This window comes from Cygnus olor, chromosome 28, assembly GCF_009769625.2.
Source record: "Cygnus olor isolate bCygOlo1 chromosome 28, bCygOlo1.pri.v2, whole genome shotgun sequence".
Classification (NCBI taxonomy): Eukaryota; Metazoa; Chordata; class Aves; order Anseriformes; family Anatidae; genus Cygnus; species Cygnus olor.
Genome location: NC_049196.1, coordinates 134476 through 160925, shown reverse-complemented (window position 1 = coordinate 160925; position 26450 = coordinate 134476). Strand labels below are relative to the sequence as shown.

The 26450-nt window shown below is 53.1% G+C and overlaps 2 protein-coding genes across 13 annotated transcripts; one reads left to right on the top strand and one right to left on the bottom strand.

Moving 5' to 3' along the window:
- Positions 1-938: 938 nt before the first annotated feature.
- Positions 939-7542, top strand: SEMA6C (semaphorin 6C). The gene is given in 18 exon segments (XM_040538634.1): positions 939-1620; positions 1693-1754; positions 1756-1808; positions 2290-2347; positions 2431-2487; positions 3022-3123; positions 3254-3344; positions 3427-3549; positions 3629-3717; positions 3832-4049; positions 4701-4828; positions 4897-5056; positions 5402-5620; positions 5942-6079; positions 6176-6253; positions 6444-6497; positions 6769-6816; positions 7137-7542. Coding segments are annotated over 17 exon segments (1773 nt in total). The 5' UTR covers positions 939-1502; the 3' UTR covers positions 6794-6816; positions 7137-7542.
- Positions 7543-8850: 1308 nt separating this feature from the next.
- GABPB2 (GA binding protein transcription factor subunit beta 2) lies at positions 8851-25895 on the bottom strand. Of its 12 annotated transcripts, none has more exons than XM_040538644.1 (11): positions 25822-25895; positions 24992-25249; positions 23893-23955; positions 23488-23627; positions 22209-22376; positions 21652-21846; positions 20215-20365; positions 17409-17522; positions 15797-15982; positions 14172-14305; positions 8851-13342 (listed from the first exon to the last, which is right to left on the bottom strand). In XM_040538644.1, the coding sequence occupies exons 4-11, from the start codon at positions 23593-23595 to the stop codon at positions 13055-13057; spliced, it is 1344 nt and encodes a 447-aa protein (XP_040394578.1). In that variant the 5' UTR covers positions 23596-23627; positions 23893-23955; positions 24992-25249; positions 25822-25895; the 3' UTR covers positions 8851-13054. The 12 variants fall into 12 exon arrangements, with proteins under 12 accessions (XP_040394578.1, XP_040394572.1, XP_040394570.1 ...); XM_040538638.1 differs by having other exon boundaries at positions 17409-17525; positions 23488-23630; positions 25822-25881; XM_040538636.1 differs by having other exon boundaries at positions 17409-17525; positions 25822-25881.
- Between the last annotated feature and the right edge of the window lie 555 nt (positions 25896-26450).

Sequence of the window (26450 nt, the reverse complement as noted above, 5' to 3'; positions counted from 1 at the left end):
GACGCGGGAACCACCCTGGGGGTGCTGGCACCCCTCTAGGGACACGAGCAGCACCCTGGGGACAAGAGCACGCCCCCACGGACGTTGTCCCCTCGGTCCCCCCTCGGGATCGGGGTGCCGGCCCCGCCACGCCGCGTGGTGCCGCCAGATGTCGCCGTGCGCCCGCACCCCGGGGGCACCGGGACCACCGCCCCCCCCGCGCCGGGGTCTCCCGGTCCCCTCCGGGGGTGCCGGCGGACGCGGAGCCCGGGTGGCAGCGGGGGGCCCAGTTCTCCCACTGAGCTCCCAGTGCCCACGGGGGGGCCACGCGGGGATACACGGACGGACAGACGAACGCGATCCCTCCTCCCCCCCCCCCGGGCCCCCCCCCCCCCCAGGGGCGCAGGGCGGAGGTGACGGCCGCCCGCGGACACGCGTGGGGGGGGCGCGCGTGGGGGTCCCGCCACCCGTGTGTCCCCCCCCAGCGGCTGTGCTTGCACACGCGCGTGCACCGCCGGGGGGAGGCGGGAGCGCGCGCTCCCGCGCGCGCACAGTGCCACGTGCGCGCGCGCGTGGGCTGCCGCCCGCAGCTCCCGGGGATCAGCTCATTAGCGGGATTAGCGCCTATCTATAGGGCAACCGGGGGGGGGCACGGGGGGGCAAAGCCACGGCGGTGTCACGGCCCTGCCCCCGCCCCCCCCCGCCCGAAAACCCCAAATTCCCCAAATCCCGGCCCCGCCCAGGTCCTCTCCGTGGGGGGGTGACACGCGTGTCCCCGCGTCGCCGCGCCCAGGCCCCCCCGCAGCCCCCCCGGTCACTTCCCGCCCCCGGCCCCCGCTCAGGGTCCCGGCCGGTCCCGGCCCGTTCCGGGGCGGAGCCGCTCGGGGCCGCGGGGCCGCTCGGGGCGCGGCGCGGAGCCGGTACCGGGCGCGGGGCGCGGGGGGTGCCTGGGGGCGCGGCGGGCTCCGTGGGGTGCTGCGGGGCCCGTGGGGTGCTGCGGGGCGCAGCCGGGTGTGGCGGTGCTGGGAGGGTGTTGCGCGGGGCGAGGGTGTCGGTGTCGGTGTCGGTGTCGGTGGGTGTCGCTGCGTCTGGCACTTGCACACGCTTGTGCTTCGCATCCCGTCCCGACACCGGCCGTGGTCGCTGGGAGCGGGAGGCACTGGGAGCACTGGGACTGGGGCGCTGGGGACACCGGGATGGGAGGATCAGGGACGGGCACGCGGGCAAGGGGCGGGGGACAGGGACACTGGGAGCACTGGCAGGAGGCACTGGTGGCACTGGTAAGGGGCGCTGGTGGCACTGGGACAGGGTCACTGGGAGCACTGGGAGGAGGACTGGGGCCCTGTCCCCACGCTTGAAGCTGCACGGAGGGGACACCACCGCTGTCCCCAGTGTCTCCCATGGTGCTGCACCCACGTCCCCTCCGCTCCCGCCTCAGTTTCCCCAGTAGAGATTAACCCCTTGCAGCCCAGAGGGGTCCGGGCTCACTAGCAGCCCCACGTCTCCTTCGGGTGTCTGGGAAGATGCTCGGGGTGCTGCTGGCCTTCGTCCTCATCCTCATCGTGGTCCCCGGGGCCCCCAGGGGAGTGGCGCAGTCCTTCCCACGGGACCTGGTGCCGCGCAGCACCGTGGGGCTGGCAGGTGAGCAGGGGCTGGGGCTGGGGGCAACGGGGCCAGCCAGGGGCATCGTCACCGTGTTCCCACGTCCCCCAGCCACCGCCACCTACCCCCGCTTTGGGGGTCTCCGGGGGGACAACGTCACCACCCAGCTCGGCCCTCGACTTCCAGCGCATGCTGCGCCTCAATGGCACCCTCTTCGTCGCCGCACGGTGAGCGCGCTTGTGCACCCCTCTCTGTGCCTGCGTGTCCTTCTCCATGGCTTTGCACACTTGTGCACACTTGTGCAAATTTGGATGTTCTTGTGCATGCTTGTTTGTGCTGGTGCATGCTTCTGGGGACTTGTTTGGTTCTGCAAGCTTGTGCACGCGTGTCCTCGCATGTCCACACTTCTCCATGCTTGTGCATGCTTGTGCAAAGTTGTCTATGCTTGTGCAGTCTCGGGCTCGCTGGCACATATTTGTACATGCTTGTCCTGGCTTGTGCAAACCGCTGCGTGCTTAGGCACGCTTGTGTGTGTCCGTTTCTGCACGCTTGGGCACCACTTGTACATGGTGGGCATGGGCACCCTGTGTTCCCTCCTCCATCCACCTAACCCTTGCTGGTGCTCTGCACGTCCCCATGCCCCCTTGCACGTCCCCATGTCCCCTTGCACATCCCCGTGCCCCTTCTGTTCACACTGTGCCCTCCCAGGGACCACATCTATGCCTTCGACCTGGGGCAGGACAAGCGGGTGCTGTACCCTGAGCGGGTAAGGGGGACGGGGGCACCATTCCTGGGGTCGCCTGGGTCTTGGTGGGGGGTCCCTGCTGCCCACCCCCATCTCGCCAGCAGCATCTCACTTGGGAGACGCGGGACAGAGAGAGCTGCGCCATGCGGGGCAAGCTGCAGGTACGGGGCACAGGATATGGGGGTATGGGGTATATGAGTACTGGTTATAGGGGTACAGGATACAGAGGTATGGGGTGTGGGGGTACCGGGTATAGGAATATGGGGGTATAGGTGTAGGTGGTACAGGGGTGTGGGGGTATGGGAGTATAGGGCATAGGGGTACAGGGTTATGGGGTATGAGGGTAGGAGGGTACAAGGTATAGAGGTGTGGGCTTATGGAGGTATAAGGGTACGGGGTATGGGGGTGCAAGGTGTAGGGCTATGGGGCAATAAGGATAGAGGGGTACAGGTTACAGTGGTATAGGAGTACAGCAGTAGGGGGTACAGAGGTATGGGGGTATAAGGGACAGGGGTATGGGGCATTAGGGGGTATGGGGCAGGGGTCTGTAGGCCTAGAGATGTGGGGCGCATGTATGGGTACGGTGTGGCAGGTATGGGGACAATGGGCCTGGGGGAATACAAGGATGGGGGAAGAGGGAGGCAGGGCCAGGGGCCCGCTGGCCCCGTGCCCCCAATCCGCGTGCGACCGCGCAGGACGGGTGCCACAACTACATCCGCGTGCTGGTCCCGCGCGATGCCCGCACCCTCTTCGCCGCGGAAACCACGCCTTCAACCCCCGTCTGCCGCAGCTACGAGGTGGTGGGGGGCCTGCTGCGGGCACAGGGCGGGGGTGCCGCCGGGGCTGGGATCCCCACGGGGACCCCGTGTCAGCGGCGGGGCTGGGGGGGTGGGAGCAGCAGCGGGGCTCTGAGCACGGCACCTGCAGGCGCGCAGCCTGCTGCAGGAGGGCGAGGAGGTGAGCGGCCAGGCCCGGTGCCCCTTCGACACCCGGCAGAGCAACGTCGCCCTCTTTGCTGGTGGGTGCCAGGATCGCGGGGTCCCGGTGGGGGAGGGCCCGGGATGGGGCTGATGCTGCTGTCCCTGTCCCCACGCCCTCAGATGGCAGCCTCTACTCGGCCACCGTGGCTGACTTCCAGGCGAGCGACGCAGTCATCTACCGGAGCCTGGGCGCCCGCAGCCCCCCGCTGCGCACCCTCAAGTACAGCTCCCGCTGGCTGCAGGGTAGGGGTGGGGGTACGGAAGGGAGCGGTGCCATGGGGTGGGACGGGGGCTGATGGCCCTGTGCCCCCACCGTCCACAGAGCCCCACTTCGTCCAGGCGCTGCCCTATGGCCCCTACATCTACTTCTTCTTCCGGGAGATCGCGGTGGAGCTCGGCGCGCTGGGCAAGGTGAGCGAGGGGGTGGCACTGCTGCTCTGCCCCAGGGCACCTGCGCAGGGCAGACCCCAGTGCCCGTCCCCCAGGGCCTCCAGCCCTGCGGGACACTGGCAGCTCTGCGTGCAGGTGGCGGTGGCGCGGGTGGCCCGGGTGTGCCGCAACGACCGCGGGGGCTCCCCGCGGGTGCTCGAGCGCCGCTGGACATCCTTCCTGAAGGCACGGCTGCAGTGCACCGTCCCTGGGGATGCCGTCTTCTACTTTGACGTCCTGGAGGCCGTGACGCTGCCCCACGCCCTGCACGGGCGCCCTGCTGTCCTAGCCCTCTTCGGCACCCAGCCCAACAGGCACGGGGACGCAGGGACTGGCAGCAAGGCACAGGCAGCGGGAGATGAGGACAGGGTGACGGGCATGGGACATTGTCTGTGGTGGACTTGAGCATGGGGACCTTGGGACGTGGCTATGGGACAGGCACACAGGGACATAGGGACGTGGCTGCACAAAAGAGCGTTGGGGACGTGAGCATGGGGACGCGGCTCTGGGGCAGGTGCACGGGACATGGGTGCACCATGAGACCAGGAAACGGGAGACTGGAGCATAGAGTCATGGTTATGGGGACGTGAACATGCAACATGGCTATGGGGGACAGGCACATGCAGACATAGGGACATGGGTGCACAATGGGACCAGGGAATATGAGGACTCGAGCATGGGGACATGGCTGTGGCGGCCAGGCACATGGGGACAGGGGCATGTGGCTGCACAGCAGACAATGGGGACATGGGGGACGTGAGCATGGGGATGGGGGCAGGCACACAGGTACATGGGCACACAAGGGGACATGGGGACCAGGCTGGGGGGACATGGGGGGCAGGGCTGGGCACAGGGATGCCTTCACATAGGGACATGGACACAAAGGGACTGTTGGGGGGGAGGGGGCAGTCCTGGGGACATCAGGGGTGTCCCCAGAGCCGGTGCCACCCCTGCCACCACCACAGCATCCCTGGCTCAGCCGTCTGCGCCTTCTACCTGGCGGATGTTGGAGCGGGCGTTCGGGGACACTTCGCTGAGCCCCGGGGTGCTGCGGGTGCCTGGCCCCCGTGCCCGAGGAGCGGGTGCCCCGGCCCAGTACTCCTCACCCTGCTGGGTCCCCGGGGTGCATACGTGGAGCCTGTCCCCATGCTGGTTGTGCCACAGGCCTGGCTGCTGTGCTGGGATGGGCCCAGCCACTGCCATTGTCACCTCCGGAGACTTCCCTGACGAGACGCTGGCCTTCGCCAAGGAGCACCCCGCTGCTGCACGGCGCCGTGGCCCCGCTGGGCGGACGGCCCCTCTTCACCCGCACCGGCACCAGGTGCCCAGGGACAGGGCGGGTGGGCCTGGGTACACGGGGTGGCATTGTGCAAGGTGCCGAGGCGAGGGTGCCCCTGGCCCTGTGGGTGCTGTGGGGGTGGGGAGGATGCTCGTGCAAGAGTGTGCATGGCCCTGGTGTACAGATGTGTGAGATGCTGGGGGAGAGTACATGGCAGCGTGCAAGGGCGTGCAAAACCCTGGTGGGGGGACAAGTGAGGCTGGTGAAAGGGTCTGTCAGCCCCCCACCCCCACCCCCACCCCCCCCCACGTGCGGTGGCGAACAAGGGCATGGTGTGAAGGTGTGCAAGGGGTGCACGGCCCCACACGAGGGTTCCGTGTGGCGCAGGCTGACTCAGCTGGCAGTGGATGTGGGCGCGGGGCCACGGGGGAACCACACTGTGCTCTTCCTGGGTGCCGAGGACGGGCGGGTGCTGAAGGTCCTGGCAGCCACACGTAGTCCTGGGGACGTCCAGAACGCTGGTGACACCGCAGCACCTGGTGACACTGGGGAGCCTGGTGCAGAGGTGCTGCTGCTGGAGGAGATCAGCCTCTACGAGCCCAGGTGGTGAGTGGCCCTGGGACGGGGGTGCTGGGAGACACATGGGTGCCATGGGGCAGGGAGGGTGATGGGTGCACTGGTGGTGTTGGTGCCATGGGGTGCTGGGGGGCCACGTGGGGTGCCATGAGACATTGATGGGTGCTGGGGGGGGGGCATGCAGGTGCCATGGGGTGCTGATAGATGCTATGGGTGCTGGTGGGGGCCATGGGGCTGCAGAGTGCAGATGGGTGCTGTGGGGTGCCACCAGACACTGGGGGAGGTGCCAAGGGGCTCTGGGTGCTGATGGGGGGTGTGTGCAGGCACTGTGATGCATTGTGGGGGGACCAGGTGCCGGGGGCCACGTGGTGCCAGCCGGGTGCTGGGGCTGGAGCTGCATCCACCAGGCCAGGAGCTGTTCGTCGCCTTCGCCGGCTGTCTCGTGCGCCTGCCCCTGAGCCGCTGCGCCCAGCACGGGGCCTGCCGCCGGTGAGCTGCGGGGTGGGGGGGCGCGGTGGCACACAAGGGCACCCTGCTGTCGGGCCCAGGCCCCACATGTCTGTGCTGAGCACCGGCCCCGTGCAGGAGCTGCCTGGCTGCCCGGGACCCCTACTGTGTCTGGCTGCCCCCCGGGGGCTGCGTCCCCTTCTCCGAGGACCTCCCGTGAGTGCCACCAAAGTGTCTCCAATCCCCCATCCCTTGCACAGCTGTGTGCACTGCTGCAAAGGGCACGGAGGCTTGTGTGCCCCTCCACCCCCCCCCCCCCCCCACAACCCTGGTCACCTGGGTCCCTTCCTCGCGGGGTGGGGGCACTCGGGACAGAGTCTGATGCGTCCCCTCCTGTGCGCCCCTAGGCTGGCTTCGAGCAGATGTGGAGGGATCCACCGGCTCACAGGGACCTGCCACGGTGAGGGGGGACACAAGGGGATATGGGGGGACAGTGGGGGATGGGGGCTATTGGGGGGGGTGGGCATTTGGGGACATTGAGAGACATAGGGGACATCGGCCCCTTGGAGAGGTGCTGGGGGACATCTGGGGACATGAAGTCACAGGGGGTTGCCGGTGGTACCAGGTGGGCATCTGGATGACACCAGAGGTTGTGGAGGACCCTGGGGGAAATGGGTGGCTCCAGGCAGGGGGTGTGGGTAGCCTGGCCCAACTCCCCTCTCCTTTCACAGATGCACCAGCTACAGGGGACGGTGACGGGGACAGGGACTTGGCCCACGGTTAGTGACACCCCTTGGTCCCCTGGACACCCACCGGGACACCCCTGGGAGGGGACCTTGGGAACCGGGGAGGGATCCAGGAACTGGGAGGTCCCTCAGGGACCAGGAGGGACCCCAGGGGTGGGACAGGGTCCCTATGGACTGGGGAGGGACACGGGAGGGACCTGGGGATGAGGGAGAGGACCTGGGATCAGGAGAGACCCCAGGGGTGGGAGAGGGGGCCCAAAGGATGGGAGAAGGACCCCAAGAACCATGGGGGGGGAGGGGGTTGGGGGGAGAGGAGGGGACACAGGGACCCGGCTGATGGGTGCTGCCTGCAGGGGTGCGCCAGGCGGTGCCAGGGGCTGTGGCGGCGGTGCCGGTGCCGGTGCTGGTGGGCTGCGTGCTGGGTGCCTTCGTGCTGGGCGCCCTGGCTGCAGGGCTGCTGGCGGCCTGCACCCGCCGCCCTGCAGCACCCAAGGGTGCCCCGGCGCCCCCCGCCGCCCCGTGTCCCCACCCCAGCCGCCTACTCCCCGCCTCTACCCACCGCTGCCGCCCCACGGAGGGGACCGTGACTGGGACCACCCTGAGCTGCCCACCCCTGAGGCCACCCGGAGCCCCCGGCCAGGACACCCCGGGAGCGGGCAGCAGAGCCCCGACGTGGCCTCGGCACCCCGGGGTGTCCAGAGCCCCCCGGGCCAGGACCCCCGCCCAAGGCCTCCCTGGAGGAACGGCTGCAGAGGCTGCAGGGGCCGGGGGCGTCGGGATGGCCAGTGTCCCCTGGCCCTGCAGCCGCTGGCTCCTTTGCCAACCGGGTGCAGCCAGGTGTCCCGCTGGCCAGTGTCCCCCTGCCCCCCCGGGATGGGGCACCCCGGCGTCTCGACGTGCCCCCTGACAGCCCCCCCCCGCCCCGCCGGCCCCTGGCACAGAGGCACTCGCTGGCAGGGATGGCGGGCACGGCAGCAAGGCTGCCCAGCGTGGGCCCGGGGCCTGGCCCGCATGCACTCACTGGGGGCCCCAGGGGGGCCACCCTGGGGTCCCCGTCCTGTCCCCCTCCAGCGCTCCCTCTCCATGAAGCCCCCCGTGCTGCCCAAGCCCCTGCTGGTGCCCATGGGCCCTGGGCAGCCCTGAGCCCCTGCCTCATGGACACAGCAGCCACAGCACCCTGGGGGTGCTCCATGCGATGCCCCCCCCCCCCCCCCCCCCCGAGCCATCATCTTCCCACACTGGTGACCAGGTCCATGCTCCCCCCACCCACCCTTGTCCCAAGGGATGAGGGACCCTGTCCCCAGGGTGCCCCCCCCGCCCTGCTGGGATGGCAAGGATCACCGGTCCTTGAGCTGTCCCCACCTCCCTCCTCTGTGTGATGGGGGTCCTCCACGTCCCCGAGCCACCCCAGTCTCGCTGTCCTGGGTGACAGGGTTCCCACAACCCCAAGCCACCCCAGGGGACAGGTGTCCTCACACCCCCCAGGCTGCCCCCATCTCCCCACCCCAGGTGACAGGGCCCCCCCACCTGCCAGCCCTGAGCCACGAGGGCCCCCCAGCTGCTCCCTGTGCCAGCCCCGGTGGACCCCACGCCCCTGAGCCACCCCCACCTCAGTCCCAGCTGAGGAGGGGCCCCATGTTCCCATCCACCCCCGGCTTCCCCAGGTTTTCTTTTTGTTTCCCCCCTCTCTAATTTATTCACTGCTCTGGGGGCCGTATGAGCCGCCGCTGGCCATGGCCCCCTGGGGACAAGGCTGGATGGGGATGGGGGGGGCTCTGCGCCAGAGCTCAGTTCGTCCTACTGTGTAGGACCAGGGCTTGCTCGCGGCAATTAAACACTTGGCATCTCCAGCTCCAGCGCCCACCTGGCTTTGTCTGGGGTTTCAAGGGATAGGAGCAGGACAGGACGACAGGGGGATGGATGCAGGCAGGTGGGTGCCACCGGCCTGAGCCCCAAGGGGGGGCAGCCTGGGGGGGTGCTTCTGGGGGTGGCATGAGGACAACAGGAGGTGACAACGCAATGGAACTGGTGCCAGCAGCCAAGGGTCACGCAAAAGACAAAAGCTGCTCACTGAGGATGTGGTATTTTATTAAGAAACGGTACAAAAATGTATAAATGTTTAAATTTCCACATTTCCAATCATTTACCCTAAACACAAATGGAAAAGCTGGAGCTTTCACACCAGGAGCCTGTACATTAAGCTATCGGGAATGCGGGGCAACCGCAGGGCACTTTGTTCCTTGTCTGCTAACGGGGTTCTTAAGGGACCCGCAGCAGGGAAGCAGCAAACAAAACTTGCAATAAATACACACCTGGGCGCTGCACCTGGCACGGGGGGGGGGGGCAGGGGAACTGTCTGCTGAATGTGAGAGTAAAGAAATAGAGATTGGGTAGAGCTGGTGAGCACCAAGCCACAGGCAGGCAGCAGGGTCAGGGGCTCCCACCAGCAGGGATGGGGCACCCCAGCTGAAAGCCCTGGAGGATGTCTCCACACGCAGCCTCCCTCGATCCTGGGGTTCGTTTATTTCAGCCTAAACAAATCCCTGCATAGTCAGCTGCAGAAGATTTAGCTCACGTTTCTGTGACCTCCTCCCTTGCTCATCCCCACAGGATTTGCTACGCCCTGCTTCCATTTTGGATAATGGGAACTGTTTATAGCTGGCTACTGCAAAAAGAGGGAAGTAGATGTCTAATCAAAACTAAAACAGCTCAATTAGCACCAAGTCACCTCCTCAAACAGGAGAAACAAGGCACAAACAAGGCACGCTAGTCTAGACAACTGAAATGTGTCCCAGGGAGCAGTCCTGGATCAGGACTTGGGGGGGAGGGAGGGGGGAGAACCACAAAGCACAGGGAGCCTGGTCTCTGCAGGGGGCCCAAGGGTGCCAGAGCTGGGCTGCTGCATGTGCCCTCACTGTCCTCGGGGTTGCAGTGGGACAGAAATCGCACTGACTTTTTCAGCCAAGTGAAAAAGGGAAAGAATTCATTTCAGACCACAGCTTCTGCATCAGCATCGCCGGGAAATCATCTGGGACTCTCCTGCCTGCCCAAGCACGCAGCTGAGCGCAACAGCAATCCCCAGCTTGCAGAGGACGGGAAGTTGGGCTGGAAGCATGGGCAGCAGGATCTTGGTGCTCCACACTGATAGCACAGTCTTAAAGAGCAAGGGGCTTGCTTAGCCTTTAACCCATCGACTCCTGTGCTCGCCCATCCACGGCCTGCTGGGAAGTGCCTGGACTCAGATGGCGTGGGTGACAAAAGCCCTGACACGGCGAAGTCCAGCCCTGACTTCAGTGGGAGGTGCAAGAGGAGAGGTTATTTACCCGCTCAGAAGCTGCCACTTAATCTCGCCAGTAACAACAGACCCACACGGCCACATCTGACAAGAAAACTGCTGTTTCTCTGCCTAAAAATCTCAAATCCTTTCTGTGGAACAGCAGAGGATACAGACGAGTTTAATTCTTTCTAAATGCTGGGCATAGATCAAATACTCCTCGGTCTTTGTTCAGGCCCCGTGTGCGAGGACTTCTAAAAATAAATTAACGTGTGATTTCCCCCCACAAGGCGAAGCATTAAGAACACTGTCAGCTTTATTTGTTCCAATTCTATAAATGAAATCCAATTACCATGAATGCCACAGACTTTTTTCTTCTCTTCTGAAGGGGAAGTTTGTTTCCCAGCTGAAGGGACTTTTTGGCAAAACTGGCCCTTTTCAGGGGAAGCATGGAAATACATGAGAATCAAAGTGCTATCAAAGGCACAACACAGCATTTGTACTACAGCTGCCTTCAGCTGTACAGCTCTTCAAATTTACAAATAATTAGACTAACTTCAGGCAAAACGGAGAAGCCAAAGTTGACAGTGTCCCTTTACATCCAGTAATGTTTCTGGAACAACATATTAGAAGAATCTGTCTGGATTTACTCTGATACCGTCTTGAACCCTCCAACACAGACTTTTCAGTTCAATCAAATGGACCCAAATTTTGGACATTCTGGGGAACAAAAGAAAATAACTTAATACAAGCTTGAAGTCAGCAAGGAAATACTGACTTCACAGAGTGTAAGTCAACAGCCAGGAACCAAGTCTCTCCAAACATTCATTCATAAAAAATAATTATTAAAGCCTTCTTCAAAACATCTTTTGGAAAAAGATAAAAAAGTCTTAGTTATAAATATAGCTACACTGGTTATAAATAAATGCACTTAGATTCTCAAAACCCAGCAAGTCTCATGAAGCCTTTACAATAATAGTATCATAAACCTTTCTCTCCCAAAACCTGTCACTGAACCCGAGTGGTTAAACACTGCCAAACGTTGCCGGATACATGATTTTGGCAGACCTGACCTCCCTTTGAGGCCAAAGCTCGAATAAATCGCAGGGTGCTGGACACGAGCACTCCAGGAATGCTCTTCTCTAGTGCCTCAACACAAGAGTTTCTGCGTGGGACGGGGTGAACGCCAGCTGTTAAAGCACGGCAAAGCTTCACAAATCATTTGTTGCCTGCATGGGGTCCAGCACAAACAAGGCCATGACACTTCAGCCACGGGCTGACCCCCCGAGGCACCGCCATCAACGAGAGCCAAGTGCTCTGTGGCAGAAGCACACTGCCCTGGAGAGTGATTTTAGGATGAAAAGCAGGTTTTTTTTTTTATGGTAACAAATGCGGCCCGTGACCATAAGTTCATGCCTTATGAACTCTTAAGTTTTTGTTACATCTCAAACATCCCGATATGGGTTGATCTATCAGCAAAGAAATGTGAACATTGGCAGTATCTGAACCAACAGAAAACAGTTATCTGGACACGCTGGAAGTAACGGGGGAAAAAAGCAATGCAAGGACCATGAAATTGAATGATTACCTCAAATACTGCCAATTGTTACAAAAGCAGGACATGGAAATTAAGAAAAAACAAACACACAAACCAATAAACTGTGGGCCGAGACAGCTATGAATTTTTATCTTGCAAGAAGGCATTTTCAGAAAGCAGGCCAGCTGCTAGGGCCTTGGAGCTGGAAGTCGCTCCTAGCCTCTACAACCTTCTGCAGCCAAGAGAACAGCATGCATATGGTATTTTTCTAAACTTCACTTCTTTTGCTTGTGACTGCCGAGGGAGAAAAAGCTTTCATTATCAATTGCTATGCGATTATTCAGGGCCCTTCCAATCAATTTCCACACTGTCTTGAAACACATAATCCACAAGCCTGCAAAGAGGAAAGCATTTAGCTATCCTCTTTAATAAACAGGCCTGCAGAGTAAAAAAATACAAACATTTCAGTAACAAGATCAGCTGCTTGTTAAAAAAGGTTTTTAGCATCTTTAAAAATAAAAACTGTTTAGTAAAAAAGTGACATATGTATCTTCAGAGACAAACTGGCTCACAAGCTGTCTTACAGCAAGAGCTGAAATGTATAGTTTTGCATCTATAATCAGTCAGCGCTACTCTTCAGCACAGAAGTTGTCAAATAGAACAGTTGACTAAATTTCATAAAATTGAGGAGGATTCTTCTGTGATCCCTTTGGGTGGTTGAAGGTTCTGATGTAGAGCTCCACCGAACTTTTCACAGTCCAAAGAAGGCAAAATGTAACATTCCCTGCTATCTTGAAACGCTCCAACTGACACACGGTCAGCCTGGCCTTTGCTCTTGCATTGAAGATTGCCTCTGTGAACTAAATGCAGACTTTTGGAACAAAACATATAATTGTTCAATGCCAATTCATTTCCTAGCTAAAGTGGGGAAATCCCCTCCTGCACCTCAGAAGATTGTAAATAAAAACGTATCACTCCAAGAAATGGTTTTTATCTGAAGGTCCAGATCTGGTCACTCAACTTCAGAGAAGGGAGTGAACACCTCGGGTTATTGCATAAAGTCTGTTTTCAAAGCTGCAACTGCCTGGCAGCTGAGAGCTAATACCAGCTACTTTGGCAATGAGGTATTTCTTTTCCACTCCCAACAATGCAGGTATTAACATCACAAAATAAGCCTTCAGGTCACTTGCTGGCTAAAATTTGTAAAAGCTTTCAATCTTTCAAGGTCAAGCTTTAAAAGCACCTTTTGGCACTGTGCTGAAAGCAGAGTTACGTTGTGAGCTGCTGTAGAAGCTTCTATCCCTGGTGATGGGACCATTCAGGCAGCCCCATCGCATCATTTTCCAGTTGTGCAGTGGCTCTGACAACAGCCCTCTGCTCTCAACACTGTTTGCCAACAGCACCTTATTAAAAAAAAAAAGTGTTATTTTCCTTTACAAAAGCAAGTCAATAACCCAGGATTAGGAGGTTACAGTTTCCACAGTGATATCAGTTGGCTGATCCATTTCCATCATGGGCAATGCAGACCCCTCGATGTCTTCCGAGGTTACCACAACTGTGTCTACCTCGGCGACCTCTTCGAGCACTGCTACCTCAGCTCCGTTGGGCTGCTGCCTCACCATGGCTGCTAGCTTCAGCCGATACTGCTCCGCTTCCTGCTCTTTCTTTATGAGCTGGCTGCGATATTCCTGAGCTTTCCGGTTCGCCTCTTGCAGCTGCTGCTGTAGCACTTCCCTTTCATCGCTGTCCTAACAGAAAACAAAAGTCGAGAGCCCATGATGGAGGCCCAACCTGCGACAGGAAGGTCACCACAAGGAACAGGGTGTGCCACTACTAGAACAGTTACGTGTTACAAAAGCAAAATGCTCTATGGCAGCGCTAGTAACATGCTTGAACTGAGCTCTGTTCAACTGGCTTGTTTGTTACAGGTTACCAGAATCAACTGGGACAAAGGAAGGCACAAAGTGGCTGGCAAGTTTCCCCAACATGTGCAGGGAGGCAAGCTGGTTAAGTTACACATCATCTCACCAGGATGAATTTCAAAGGCTGGAAAGCAAGCGTAAGCAAGAAGTGAGAAAGAAAAATAAAGAGCTATTTGTGCTGAAAAGTTTTGAGGCAATCAAGAAAACTGTTCTTCCCCAAGACAGAGTCATTCCTGCTGCGTGTATGAAGAGCTGAGATTTGGTTTACACCCAGCCTACATGTTGTACTTCTAGAGGAAATCCTAAATAATCTCAGTCAACTACCACGATTCACGTAAAAACTCAGAGCTATTGCTGTTGACATAGGCAAAACTTGCAACAAGTGATTTATCTGGCTCTTTTTCTGCAGGTAGCAGGAAAACTTGACTGAGTAATGCTCAGCTCAACTGCCTGCACGTTCATTGCTAACGCAGGAGCATGTGCAGGAAGAGCAGGGAACCACCATGCAGGGTTCATTACAGTAATATACTCTGGCTCAGCTGAGCAGGGCACAGCTATTTCCACTCTGATGGCTTGGCAACCGGGAGCCCAACATTCTTAGCACAGTAGAGAACCATTCATGAGACAACAGCAGTTACGAGAAGGGAATATCTACCTTGCTCTCCTCCAAGTCATTTACATTTTGTTCCACTTTTTGCTTCTTGGCCAGTGGCTCTTCCTCCTCTTCTGCGTCATCTCCATCTTCAATAATAGTCTCTTCTGCAACCTGACCAGCAGGTACGGTTAAAACTGAAAAATTGAAAGGTGACAAATTATGCAGTGTGAGACATGCTTTTGCACAGATGTTTCCTGAAAGAAGTCACTGCATCAGAGCGGTTCTGAAGAAAAACTTGTGGATCAGCAATGCTGTAGTTTTTCTGGAGAGGAGAGGAACTCTGGAGCAGCTTTTCAGTTCCTCTACTCAGGCCCTTGTTTTAGACTGTTTGCTGTAAGAAGCACCCCGGTATTTCAGAGTCCCATTACCACAACAGGGCTGACAGAAATCCAAGTCAGATTTGCATCTCAGAACACACGTGAAGTAAAATTATCCTTTTGATGGTTCAGTAATGCAATTATTAGCCAGGACACTTGTAAGCAGGAGGAACAGAAAACTCTTCTCGAAAATTCCCTGTATGGACAGTCCCCCGGCTAAGCTCAGAATCAGCTTTAAGCACATGCAATAGCTGCAAATACTCTGAAGAACAACGTGTTTTAAATCTGCACACATGAGTATGGGAAGCCAGTAGAAAGAATTCATCCAACCAAGGAGGAGAAATGAACCGTGTGAGCTACTGAAGGTAGCTCTACCTAAACAGTTCTTTCTTTGTCTGCCTTAGACTCAGAATGGGCTACAAGCCAGGAATTATTTGTAGTAATTTGGAAAATAATTCTGAATAATTAACGGCTTTGTAAAATTGCTTTCCACTCACAAAGTCCATAAGCAGACAGAAATGATGTAACCTATCTCACACTGTATGCGTGTCACAGGAGAGCTAATTTCCTAATCCTCTTTTTCCTGCACCAATATTAATCCAAATAATCAAGTATCCCTAGGACATGTTAAAAGAATTGTCAGTAGGAGACAAGGCTGATGAATTACATCCCTTGTGGAAATAAGGATCTGCTAGAAGCGCTCTGGAGCTCTGCCTTGCATTACTGAACATGATTTAAATTTGCCTTGTAAAATTCATAGATTATATTGCCTTAGGCTATATAACTATAGTTAGAGGAAGAAGAGGTACATTAAGCTGATATTAATGTCCTAACGCTAACTCTGACATGAACAATGGAGTAATTCCCAAGGTAACAGGTTGCAGTTTCAGCACCCAAGTGATTTACTCCCTGACTGGGAAACTGGCCACAAGATAAAGAACCACCTTTCCTGGCTGCCAGAGACAACAGCTAACGTGGCACTTCTCATCCCACAGCTCTATGGTGAAGGTGTTGGGTTTTAATACAAAGATCAAAATATTAAAGTGTAGCAGCATGGACGTGCATTAAACTGCAAACAAGCCACTGGCAAGCTTTACCACTGACATCAGTCCCACAAGCATTTTAACCCCTCCTGGAGCCCGGCAGTCAGGCAGGATCTGTTTGTTATACCACACTGCTGACAAGCCAAACCACACAAACAGCCTTCCTCGCGTGGCTCAATGAGGTTTACAGCCACCAGTGTTTTTTTCTTTTTGAAGTTAATCCTCAGCGCTGCCTTACAGCTTTCCAAGCTCGGCTCCTCCATACCTTGCTGTCCATCTTCCATGGTGACAATGAACGGCTGGCTGAGGCTGCTGGTGGGGACGGCTGTCTGCAGGGTGCCCAGGGGAACTCCGTCGGTTACAATGGTGATGACGCGCTGCCCTCCGCTACCGACCACTTGCTGTATGGCAGAATCGACAGAATTTGCTTCCACTATTTCCTCTGTATTACCTTGAGAATAAAGTGCATGCCAAAAAAAAAAAAAAAAAGTCAGCATTTCCTTCTCTCTTCCTTGAATTGAAACTGAAGCCTAGGAAAAAAGCTCAAGCACACAGCATGAGAATCCTGGAGTGCTTGCTTATGAAAAACAAATCTGGAAATATAGTAAGTCTTAAAGTGCGTGGGGGAGGGGGGGACCAAAACAAAACAAAAACAAAAAAAACACACTAGACTTCTGTAAAACAGTTTTTACAGAGAAAAACAGATTTTTTCTTTCCATAAATTAGTAAGATCAAAGCACTAGCATCCCAGCAAATTAATGAAGACTGGAGCTTGAGGCAGTTGTTAAGCAGACCTGGCTCTGCCAAGCTTCCTTAAATGACCTTTCCCCCAACTCTAACAAAGGCAAACCACACACAAAACTCTTCATGCTGCAAGGGACCCCACCCCACAAGCACAGCTAAAGCAAGCAACCGTAAGGAGGCTGTTAGGTTGGGCTGGGTGTCTGCAGACCTGTTCAGCTCTCTGGGACATTTACCGGCTTGCACAAATAATCAGGATTGCAAACCCTGGGCTGCTTCCTGCTCCCAGCATACACTGCAAGCACAGGAAAGAGAGGGTATCTGACCGCTACACAAGTGCTGGTACCAAAAAGGAAAACTTTCAAGCACCAAAGGATGAGGAATCAGTCTTATGGCACCAACTGCTTAAAGTCAAATTACTCATCTCTAGACTCTAGAAAAAATGCTTAGCTTTGGGGAAAGAAATAAATTCCAAGGTGAAGGGATTATATAAACTTTAATTATCAAATTCCTACATGTTAAGTCAATTAAAGGTCAAACATTACGCTGTACAAACATAGTAACAGATCATTTAGAATAAAAAGCAAACAAACAAAAATAAAACAAAGAAAACAGCCAGCACTTTCTGTAGAAAAAGTTACCAGAGCCTCAAGAGACTCAAAACATTGGTTGACTACCAAGATTTTATAGGGATGTGAAGCAGAGCAAGCTGGCAAACTGCAGACAAGGAAACATTTCAGACAATTTCCTTCTTAACAAACATTTATCTACACTTATGTATTAAAGTAAATTCATATTCTGAAGGGGTTTTCTTCTTTTTTTTTCTTTAACTGATAAAGCAAGCCAAGAGCAACATATGTGATGTCAGGGCAAGGCTGGCTGCTTAATAAACACAGAGTTATTTCTATTATAACAGTTGCTGGGTTTGAATTAAGTTTGAAATGGGATTAGAAATAAATAAATAAATAGAACCAACCCACTGCTTCACAATGTTTATCATCATCTCTTATTTACCCTGAAAAAAGGCAAACTCACTTCCAGTTGCACACAGGTATCTTAGATTTCCTTCAATTTCCTGGCAAGAGACTCACTAGAATTGCACAAATTTGAATGGGCATCCAACTGGTCTCCCCTACCTGTAGCTCTGTTTGAGTTGGAAAGAGGTGCTGATGCTTCAGCGAGGGCTGCAAGTGTGGCAAGCACAGAGGTTGTTGAATTGGAAAACTGCACAGTAGATACACGTGAGTCACCTGCTGGAGAAAGATGGGAGAAAACTGAAGAATTTTCAGGACCTGCTTTATCTGAAGAGGAAATACAGCAGTCAGATTGCAAACATTTTTGTCACCCAGAGATCAAGACATCAAATGTGAAAGGGAAGTGGAACAGATCATTTGTCATGAGAAGTGACTTTCCTACTACTAACTGTAAAAGGGCTTTGATATTTAGGACAGACCATGCTCACTCTGAATACTTTATGATAATTTTAATCCAACTTAAATAATAAATTAATGAAATTCTTGTTTATTTTTGTAACAAAAAGAGCGGCAATGTGACTGATTTGCTCCAGCATCATTGTAGGAATTACAGAAAGGCAGACTGTCTGCTGGGCTACTTGGCATGCCGAGCTTCGATCTGGAGACGTGGATGTTTTTTCAAGATGTAGCCGTGCTGCCTGATGCCACTCACAGTAGTGCTGAGCTCTGACTGCTGTGATATTATGCAGAGTGGTTGCTATGTGCATAATTACTTGGCTTTGCACCTTATCATTGTAACTTTCAAAATTGCAAATCCTAAGGAATATATTGAGCTATATCAACTATGTCAACAGAGCCTTTTGATCAAATTCAGAAATTGGCTAATTATATCCCTTTAGGTCAATGTACTGAGCATATTTGTCCTTTTTTTCTCCCCTCTCAGGTCTAGTAATGAAAAGCACAAGGTTACTTAAATGGTGTATTGATTTCAATGAGATAAGCAAGTCTTCTCAATTCCAAAAACAATGTTTCTTCCTCCAATTGACCACAGTAATTCCTATTCAAAGCAGACTTAATAAGAATGGAACAGGAAACTGAGGTCAATGGGCGCAAACTCAGTATTTTATTTGCATGCATGTAACCCACAATTCCCCCCCCCCCCGCCAAAAAAAAAAAAAGTGAGATCCTGTACCTCGCTGCCAGCATAGATTGTAAATACACGAAGGGAAGTTCACCTAAAGTTCCCCTGCCTTAACCCCTGCAGCCCATTTTCTCTTTCACTCACTGGCTCCTTGATTTTATGAAGGGTTATCAAGTGATTATTTTCAAAGAGCAATACTTCCAAAAGGATACGGGCTAGGCACACGAAAATGCTGTGGGGCTTAGTAAATATTTCCAGCAGCTTGTAATCAGATTTCTTCAGACTAGCTAAATATGCTTATTCCCATTTAAAAACCTTTTCAGTAACTGAAGGCATAAGGAATTTAAGAGAAGTGAGAGGAATTACTAGCTGTAAAAGGGTTATACGAGAGGGATTTTTATTTTTGTTGGTGTTATGATAGTGCAGTCACTGACGCCCTCTTGTGGGCAATGAGAAAAAAAAACTCCTGACAACGGCCTAGAGCTGGAGCACCCTCAAAACCGTGTTTTCACACTGCCCAGCCATTGATGATGCTGGAAATGTTATGGGGGGGAATAACCCCGGGTACTTTAGTCAAGTCACACGTGGGCAATAAGTCACCACTGTGATGGTGGCACTGAAAAAGGCAAGGGCATTGGCCTCAGATGCCTACCGGGCTCCAAGACAGCGCTCAACATGGACTGTGGCAAGAGGATCATCTAGCACACAACCTTTCGAGGGGCCTTATGCCCCTTTGAGTTTAGGGAATAGCCTTCACCGAAGATGTTGTGTGCCAGTCACGTTGTGTTTTCCTCACAGATGTAACAGAACTCTTCTATTCATTTTTCCCCTTCTAAATCAGGATTTGTCAGTGCTTTAAAGCTGTGAGCAGCACCGAAAGCTTTGAGATTAAGTCCAGTGTTGCTGAATTCACTGTGGCCAGACACAGGCAGAGAAGTCTGGGTGGGACTGCAGAACGTCATTATCCAAGATTTTAAAAGCACTCTAGTTAATAAGCAAACATTCATGCATGTGAACAGTCCCACTAACCAAAGAATTACTCACATGCAGAAGTGTTTGCAGGATGAGGCCAAATAGCTTCACAAAACTTGTATTTAGTAGCCTCCTTGTGACTGAAAAAAAACAATGGTTTGGATTTCCCCAAATACAGAAAATTAACTTTAGAGTTATTATGAAAATTGGAATTACACAAAAAAGAATTTGCACTCAGCCTTAAGTTAAAGTGTTTTCCCCACTAAGCTAGGGCTTACAGGACAATGAGGAACCTAATTATTCCCATCTAACACATGGGGGGAGGGAATGGTGGAGAATGAGTAATATGCATATCCCATAGACCTGCTTATTGTGAAAAGACTTTTCACTGGTTCCTTACTCAACATTACGTATACCAAAATATCCATGCAACTCCTCTAGCCAACAAAGAACAAAGCAAACCATTCCCCAACAGCTCTCTAATGCTACAGATTTGGCGCAGGCAATAGTTTCCATTACTCGTCTGTTGCAATCATCCAAATCCATTTTCCCAAGCTCTGGTGCTTTTAACAGACCTGGAGCAGACCCGCAGCTGAGCTCAGCAGAGCTTCACCACTTACAGTAGAACTACCCTTATTTACATCAGCTAGAAATTGCTTTGCTGCCTTCAACAGGAAAAAAACTATATATTCTGGGGCTAGAAGCAGTAGTTTGGTGCATCTGGCTGTGTTTCACCACTTTTCCTCTACTAAACGACCCTCTGCCCCCTACTGGTAAGCAGTCTGCATCCCTATGAACGTCATAGACGAGAAGCTTTCTCAAGACTTTCCCATGCAAGGTCCCATAAAACCTCACCTGCGGTTGTTTTGGCATTTGCTGACGAGACAAGACTAGCAAGATTGAGAACTTCCCCTGGTGCAAGAATAAACGGTGAGGTGACAGTCACGGTGTTTGTGACAGGATGTGCTCTCTCTGGATGTGTGTTCACCTGGTTCTGCATTGCTTCCTAGGAAAGACATTGGGGTTAAGCGTGTATTCCTCATGCCTTCTGTGGTAAACAGGAGTATTCGGCATCCTTGTAACATCTCAGAGGCAGATTATTTCTCTCTGCAGCACATCAGTGACACCAGTGCAAAGCTATTACAAAACTGCCACCTAAATTGGCAGCTTACACTATTGTGGCATGTTATAATGCAAGATGCGTGCAATTCAAACCCTATCAGCCAATTTAGTCCTTGTAGGCACACACTGGTTGGTTGAGAAATAATAATAATTAGAAATTCTACCTCCTTATCTCCCGTTTTTTCTAACAGAAAATGATTCCATCAGATGCAACAGGATCCCTCTCCCCTCAGCGCAGATCTGCCTGAGGTAGACACCCAGATTCCCTTCCAGATCAACAGGGAGAAATACACATTTCTGGAAAGTGAGTCATCCAGCCTATTTAGACTCCTATCTTGGGATATTATGATTCATCTCCCAGAGGTGATCATTTCATTGATTTCACACAAGAAGGAGTCCATGAAGTCAGCACAAACAGATTCTGCACTGGTGACATCTGAACCAAGAGCTGGAATTTGCCAAGCCATGTGTCCTGGTTTCAGCTAGGATAGAGTTAATTTTCCTCCTAGTGGCTGGTATGGTGCTATGTTTTGGGTTTAGGATAAGAATAATGTTGACAACACACTGATGTTTTAACTTTTACTGAGCAGCGCTCACATTAAGTCAAGGACTTTTCAGCTTCTTGCGCCACCCTGCCAGTGAGTAGGCTGGGGTGGACAGCCCCCAAGGAGCTGGGAGGGAACAAAACCAGGACAGCTGACCCAAACTGGCCAAAGGGATATTCCATACCATGCGATGTCATGCTGAACAGTTAATATGGGGTGGCTGGACAGGTGCCGGGGGGAACCACTGGGATGGGACGGGCATTGGTCAGCGGGTGGTGAGCAGTTGCATTGCGCATCACTTGCTTTGTACATATAATTATTACTATTATTATTATTTCTCTTCCTTTTCTGTCCTATTAAACCATCTTTATCTCAACCCACAAGCTTTTACTTTTTTTCCCCGATTCTCTCCCCCATCCCACTGGGATGGGAGCAAACAGCTACATGGTGCTGAACTGCCTGCTGGTTAAAACACAACACCACATGAGGCTGCCATGTTATAAAAGTTACCTTAGCACTTCCAGTCTGAGCATCAGAGAGAGTTTCCATAAGAAACATCTGTTCTAGTTTTTCCAGCAGTTGTGGGTCACAAAATTACCAGCAAGTTTCTCCTTCCCCAGCCTACCTGTAGTATTACCAGAGTCTCTGGATTGTTCTTGTCCAAAGCAATATCAAAAGCTGACTTATCAAACTTGCTGAAAGCGTGGACATCGGCTCCATATTTGATGAGCAACTCTACAACGTCTCGGTGGTTATGCTCTGTTGCCCAGTGTAAAGCAGTCATTTTCAGCATGTCCTTGGCATTTACATCAGCTCCATTCTAAAAGAGAGATGTTACTTGTCAGCACGCTGTCTTTTCTCAATACAAAGCATCAACGAGCAGATGTAACAGACCCCTGTCAAAGAGCTCGGTTGTACTCTTCTGATTTTAACCTCAGCCCCTCTCATCTGGATTATTCACAAAATAGCTGGTAAAACAAAACTCTGACACGGTCATTAAGTTCTGACAGCACCACTTTAACTTCAGCATTCACAGGATGTTTCCTTCTCTCCTGCAGGAGATATTTTACTGGGTCTTAAAGGTGGTACCTGTGCCAGCATTTAAACAGGGACATCAACACTTAAGATTCCCAGGCCATTTGTCTAAATGCCTGAAAGTTATACCCGATTTACTATACTTACCCTAATTAACAATTCTACAATATGAGTGTGTCCATCAGCTGCAGCCATGTGTAGTGGAGTCCGGTCCACTTTTGTTCGGGCATCTCTGCTAACACCAGCTCGAAGTAGCACCTCTGCTGTTGAATAGTGGCCGTACTGGGCAGCAAGGTGAAGAGGTGACGTCCCAAGCTGCATGTTAATTTGGGAGAGTTACTGTTGGTGCACAGCAAGAGAGGGTAGGCAAAGTAATCATCGCACGCATGTCCAGCAGTAATGAGAATGACAAAGCTTCCAGAAGAAATTAATCTTTTTTTCTCCACTCAGAAATAGGGGGCTGCACACCCAAAACATTTTTATGACAAACATTAAGTGTTTTAAAGATCTTTATGTTATCTGGTAACTTGAAAGTCAAACATGCTTTTACTTTCTCCACTGTGCCATTCATTTATCATGGAACATCAGACTGCTTCTTTTCAGAAGTAAAGCAGAACAGCTTTTTCTCTATCACCACAGATAATTTACCACCGTTTCAAAAAGGTCAGTATTAGAATACTACTAGGCTTTGCTTCCTCTCAACACAGGTAATTCCTTCATCTTGCAAAGTTATGGATGAACAGATTGATGTGCTAGGGTACTGGCGATGGAAAATAGCTATTGATGACATATCAGTTATGATCTGGTTCCCTGTTTATCCAATTGTTACCCTTCAGCTTCATTAAACCTTTTATTTCCTTTCCAACCCAGGATGGGCTGGTTTTAGTTTTTTTGTTTGTTTGTTGAAGGAAAGAAAACAAAACCAAAGATTGCTTTCTTGACTGGCAAAGTTGAACTAATTAAATACAGCACACTTAAAGAAACTTCCTATTACTGAGAGGTTTATCAATTCTTCCAATTCAATTTCATTCATTATTTATCTCAGCTGCTGGGAATTGCACTTCTTAAAGCATCAAAACCCATAGACATTGCGATCTAAAATGGTACAGTACTTAAGACTGTGCTGTTGTGTCTCAGGAAGAGATCAATCTTTATGCAAACGTGAATTTGTCTTTGCCTGTTGAAGGTTATGGTTTTTCAAGTGCTTCATCTGGAATCTGCTCTGCCACAGAAATCCAGAGATGAGTTATCTGCCAATCCAGACTCTTTATTTTACTGGGTTACAGGGTTGTTTTTACTTATTTTACTGGGTTATAAGATTATTTTATTTTACTGCTCCCATTTCCATTCCTATCCTTCAGCACCAAAGAGTACACGTGCAACGCATTTCACAAAGAAAGCCAATGTCTGTATCCCTCCAACATACCCAGTCAGTGGTGAAAGGAGCACCATTTGCCATCAACGTTCGCACTTCGTCATCTTCGCCTTTGCGAGCTGCTTCTAGCAACCTCTTCCCTAGGTCCACTAAGGACATCTTTATACATGGGAACAAGTATTTGCTGAAAGCTGCTTTAAAAGGTGGGAGCAAGAAATGGAAAACAAATGAAGAAACAAAAGACAGTGAGGCACAGACATAAAAACCCAGTACAACTAAGGTCTGGCTGGCTGGCTAGCAGACACACAGAACTAGGCCCAACCCGATAAAAAAACAGGCAAAAGTATCTATCAGTTTTCAGTTCCATGCCTCAAACATCAAGGGAAGGCAACAGTCTCAGACTGCTGGCAGACCAGACCTTACAAGGCCCCAGAGCTCCTGCAAAATCCCACTTACCTCAACAGCACCTTGTACCGACACAAAGACTTGCCCATGTGGATCCCGTTTCACGAGCAGAACCTATAAAAGCAACAGCTAAGCAGTTCACATTTTTTGCACATCACTTTGATTTTCAAAGTACTTTAATCTCCAAGACCCTCTCTGACCCCAGCACTTGGGGCTAAGCGTGGGGGAACTATCCCCGCTCTCTGCCAGGAGAGAATAAAACAAACCTTGGTGACTCCAGTGACTTGGTCAAGGTCATAAAAGGAGCAGAACTCAAAAGCTCCTAGTCCTGCAGTCAGCCTACCAGACAACAGTGTCTCTATTTATTCCAAACTACATTCGACATACCATGTTTATGGCAGTGAACTACAGCATTTTTCTCCACAATAGGGTTACGCTGGTAGCCAGTCCTATGAAAGACTGACTTTAAAGTCAATCCACTAACTCTTGTACAACATTCATTTAGTGACTACAAATGCCTGTCTGTGCAACTGTGTGCTGTGCCATACAGTGCAACAGTGACTCCAACAGCACTGAAGCCCGTAAATGATGTTTTTAATTTCCTTCAATTGCAATTCTCTGAAATAGTTGGAAAGCTCTAAAAGAGGGTCTTTCTTGAATGAAGAATTCAAGAGAAATGTCCCGCTCTTTCCTCAGTGATGCACTACATACAGACAGCCATCAGTAAAACAAGCCCCTGAAAGTAAAGCTCAACAGCAAGCCCTAAACCTCATCAGGCTACGCTGTTTATTAACTTCTCTCTCCAAAAACACATCTCACTTTGTAAGATTATTTTAAACTTGCAGCTCTTTCTAAGCGTGCAGTTATTATGAGCAACACTCGAGTCTTGGAAGTCAGGAACCAAGTGATGCTTAGTTCACTGTCACAAAGACACTTCTAGAAGCATGAGCTAGAGGAAAAAAAAAATAATAAAAAAATCTAGTCGTTCCTACAACATTTGTGAAAGGAAAGGGTTACTTTGGACCTGTCCCCTACCGCTGCACAGTGCCAGCACCCAGCTCTGACACCTCTGTGGCTCAGCAAGCCAAAACCCTCTGGCTCCGCGTAAGGAAGATCCCTAAGGGGGATGAGCCCAGGACTCAGGACTTACTTGCGCAGAGTGCTCTGGACCTTTGATGCATTTAGGACGTCTGTGTTTGACCTCCACAACCCCCTGCCCTTTAGGAACTTCCCAGTTTGTTTTTCTCTGACTTCTTGTGGGACAGACACTATTTTTACAGTGCTCCTTCTTGTTGCCCACGTCGAGAACACTTGCATTCAACTTTCCAGGCATCAGTAGTTCCACTGGACTCTGCGTTTGCTAGGTTTACTGCCAGCTCACACATTTACGAGGCTGGAGTTTACCATTCTGTGCGTGTTTGGAAAAGAAAGGAGAAACTGAGTCGTTAATAAAAACCCACCAGTTTCTCTCCTCGTTTTAAACGGAATCCCTGTCACGTTAATTCTCAGAGTCCTCTCCGTACGTTCCCGCTCTCCGCCCAGCCCGATACTCTAAGGAAGTTAACAACACTGTTTTTTTATTCTTTAAAGCCCTCTGCGACATTCCCAGCCGGACAGCCGCTGACAGGCTCCTGCCCTTCTCCAGGAGCACGGGAAGGAGCGCGCTCCGCCCGCCCCCCGGCCCAGCGCCGCGCGCCACACGGCCCGGCGGCGCCCCCCCGGGGCCACCCCCACCCCGTCCGAGGGGTCCGAGCCCCCCAGGCCTCGGCGGGGACCCTGCTTCCCACCCCCAGCCCCCTCCCAGAGCGCAACGCCCCGCCAGGATCCCCTTTAGGGCCCCCTCCCCTCTAAGCCGCCCCCCCCCCCGAGGACACCCTGATACCGACCCCGTGCCTCGCCCCCCCTCCACCCCGGCGCCCCCTCCCCTCGGGCGCGCGCACACACGACGCACGCGCGCCAGCAGCCCCCAGCCCCACTCACGCTCCGGCTCGGGCCCCCCCCCGGGCGCTCGGCTGTTCCCGCACGCAGCACCGCCCCCCTCCTCTCCCGCCCCCCTCCTGGCTCTTCCCCCTCCCGCCGCAGCCACACAAAATGGCCGACGCGGAGGCGAAGCAGCGGAGGGATACGGTTCAGAACGACCAAAGAGTCCGCGGAGGGAGAGGGCGGGCGAGAAGGGTGGGCTAAGGCCGTTCCTCCTCCTCGTCCTCCTCCTCCTCGTCCTCCTCCTCGTCCTCACACGGGCCGGGAGGGAGGGAGGGAGGGAGAGAGGGAGGGTGGCGAAGTGCCGAGTGGCGGGGAAGCCCGAGAGGGGACTATTTTCTCTAGCTAAGGTATTGCAGTTGCCGAAGGCGGAGGAACACGCGCTCCGCAGGTAGTTCCGGCAGAGGCGTTTGGGCGCCAACTATAAAAGGGCGGCGGCGGCGCCCGGAGGCTGTGGCGCCTCCCTGAGGCGGCGGTGGTGGTTGCGTGGGCGGTGCCTCGGCGTGGGGCTGGGTGTCCGGCCTCTGGATGTGGCTGTCCATGTGAATATACTCTGTATGGTGCGCGCACGTTTTCTCTGAGCGCCTTTCTGTCTCCGAGATGGCTTCCACCCGCGGAAGGGCGCCCTG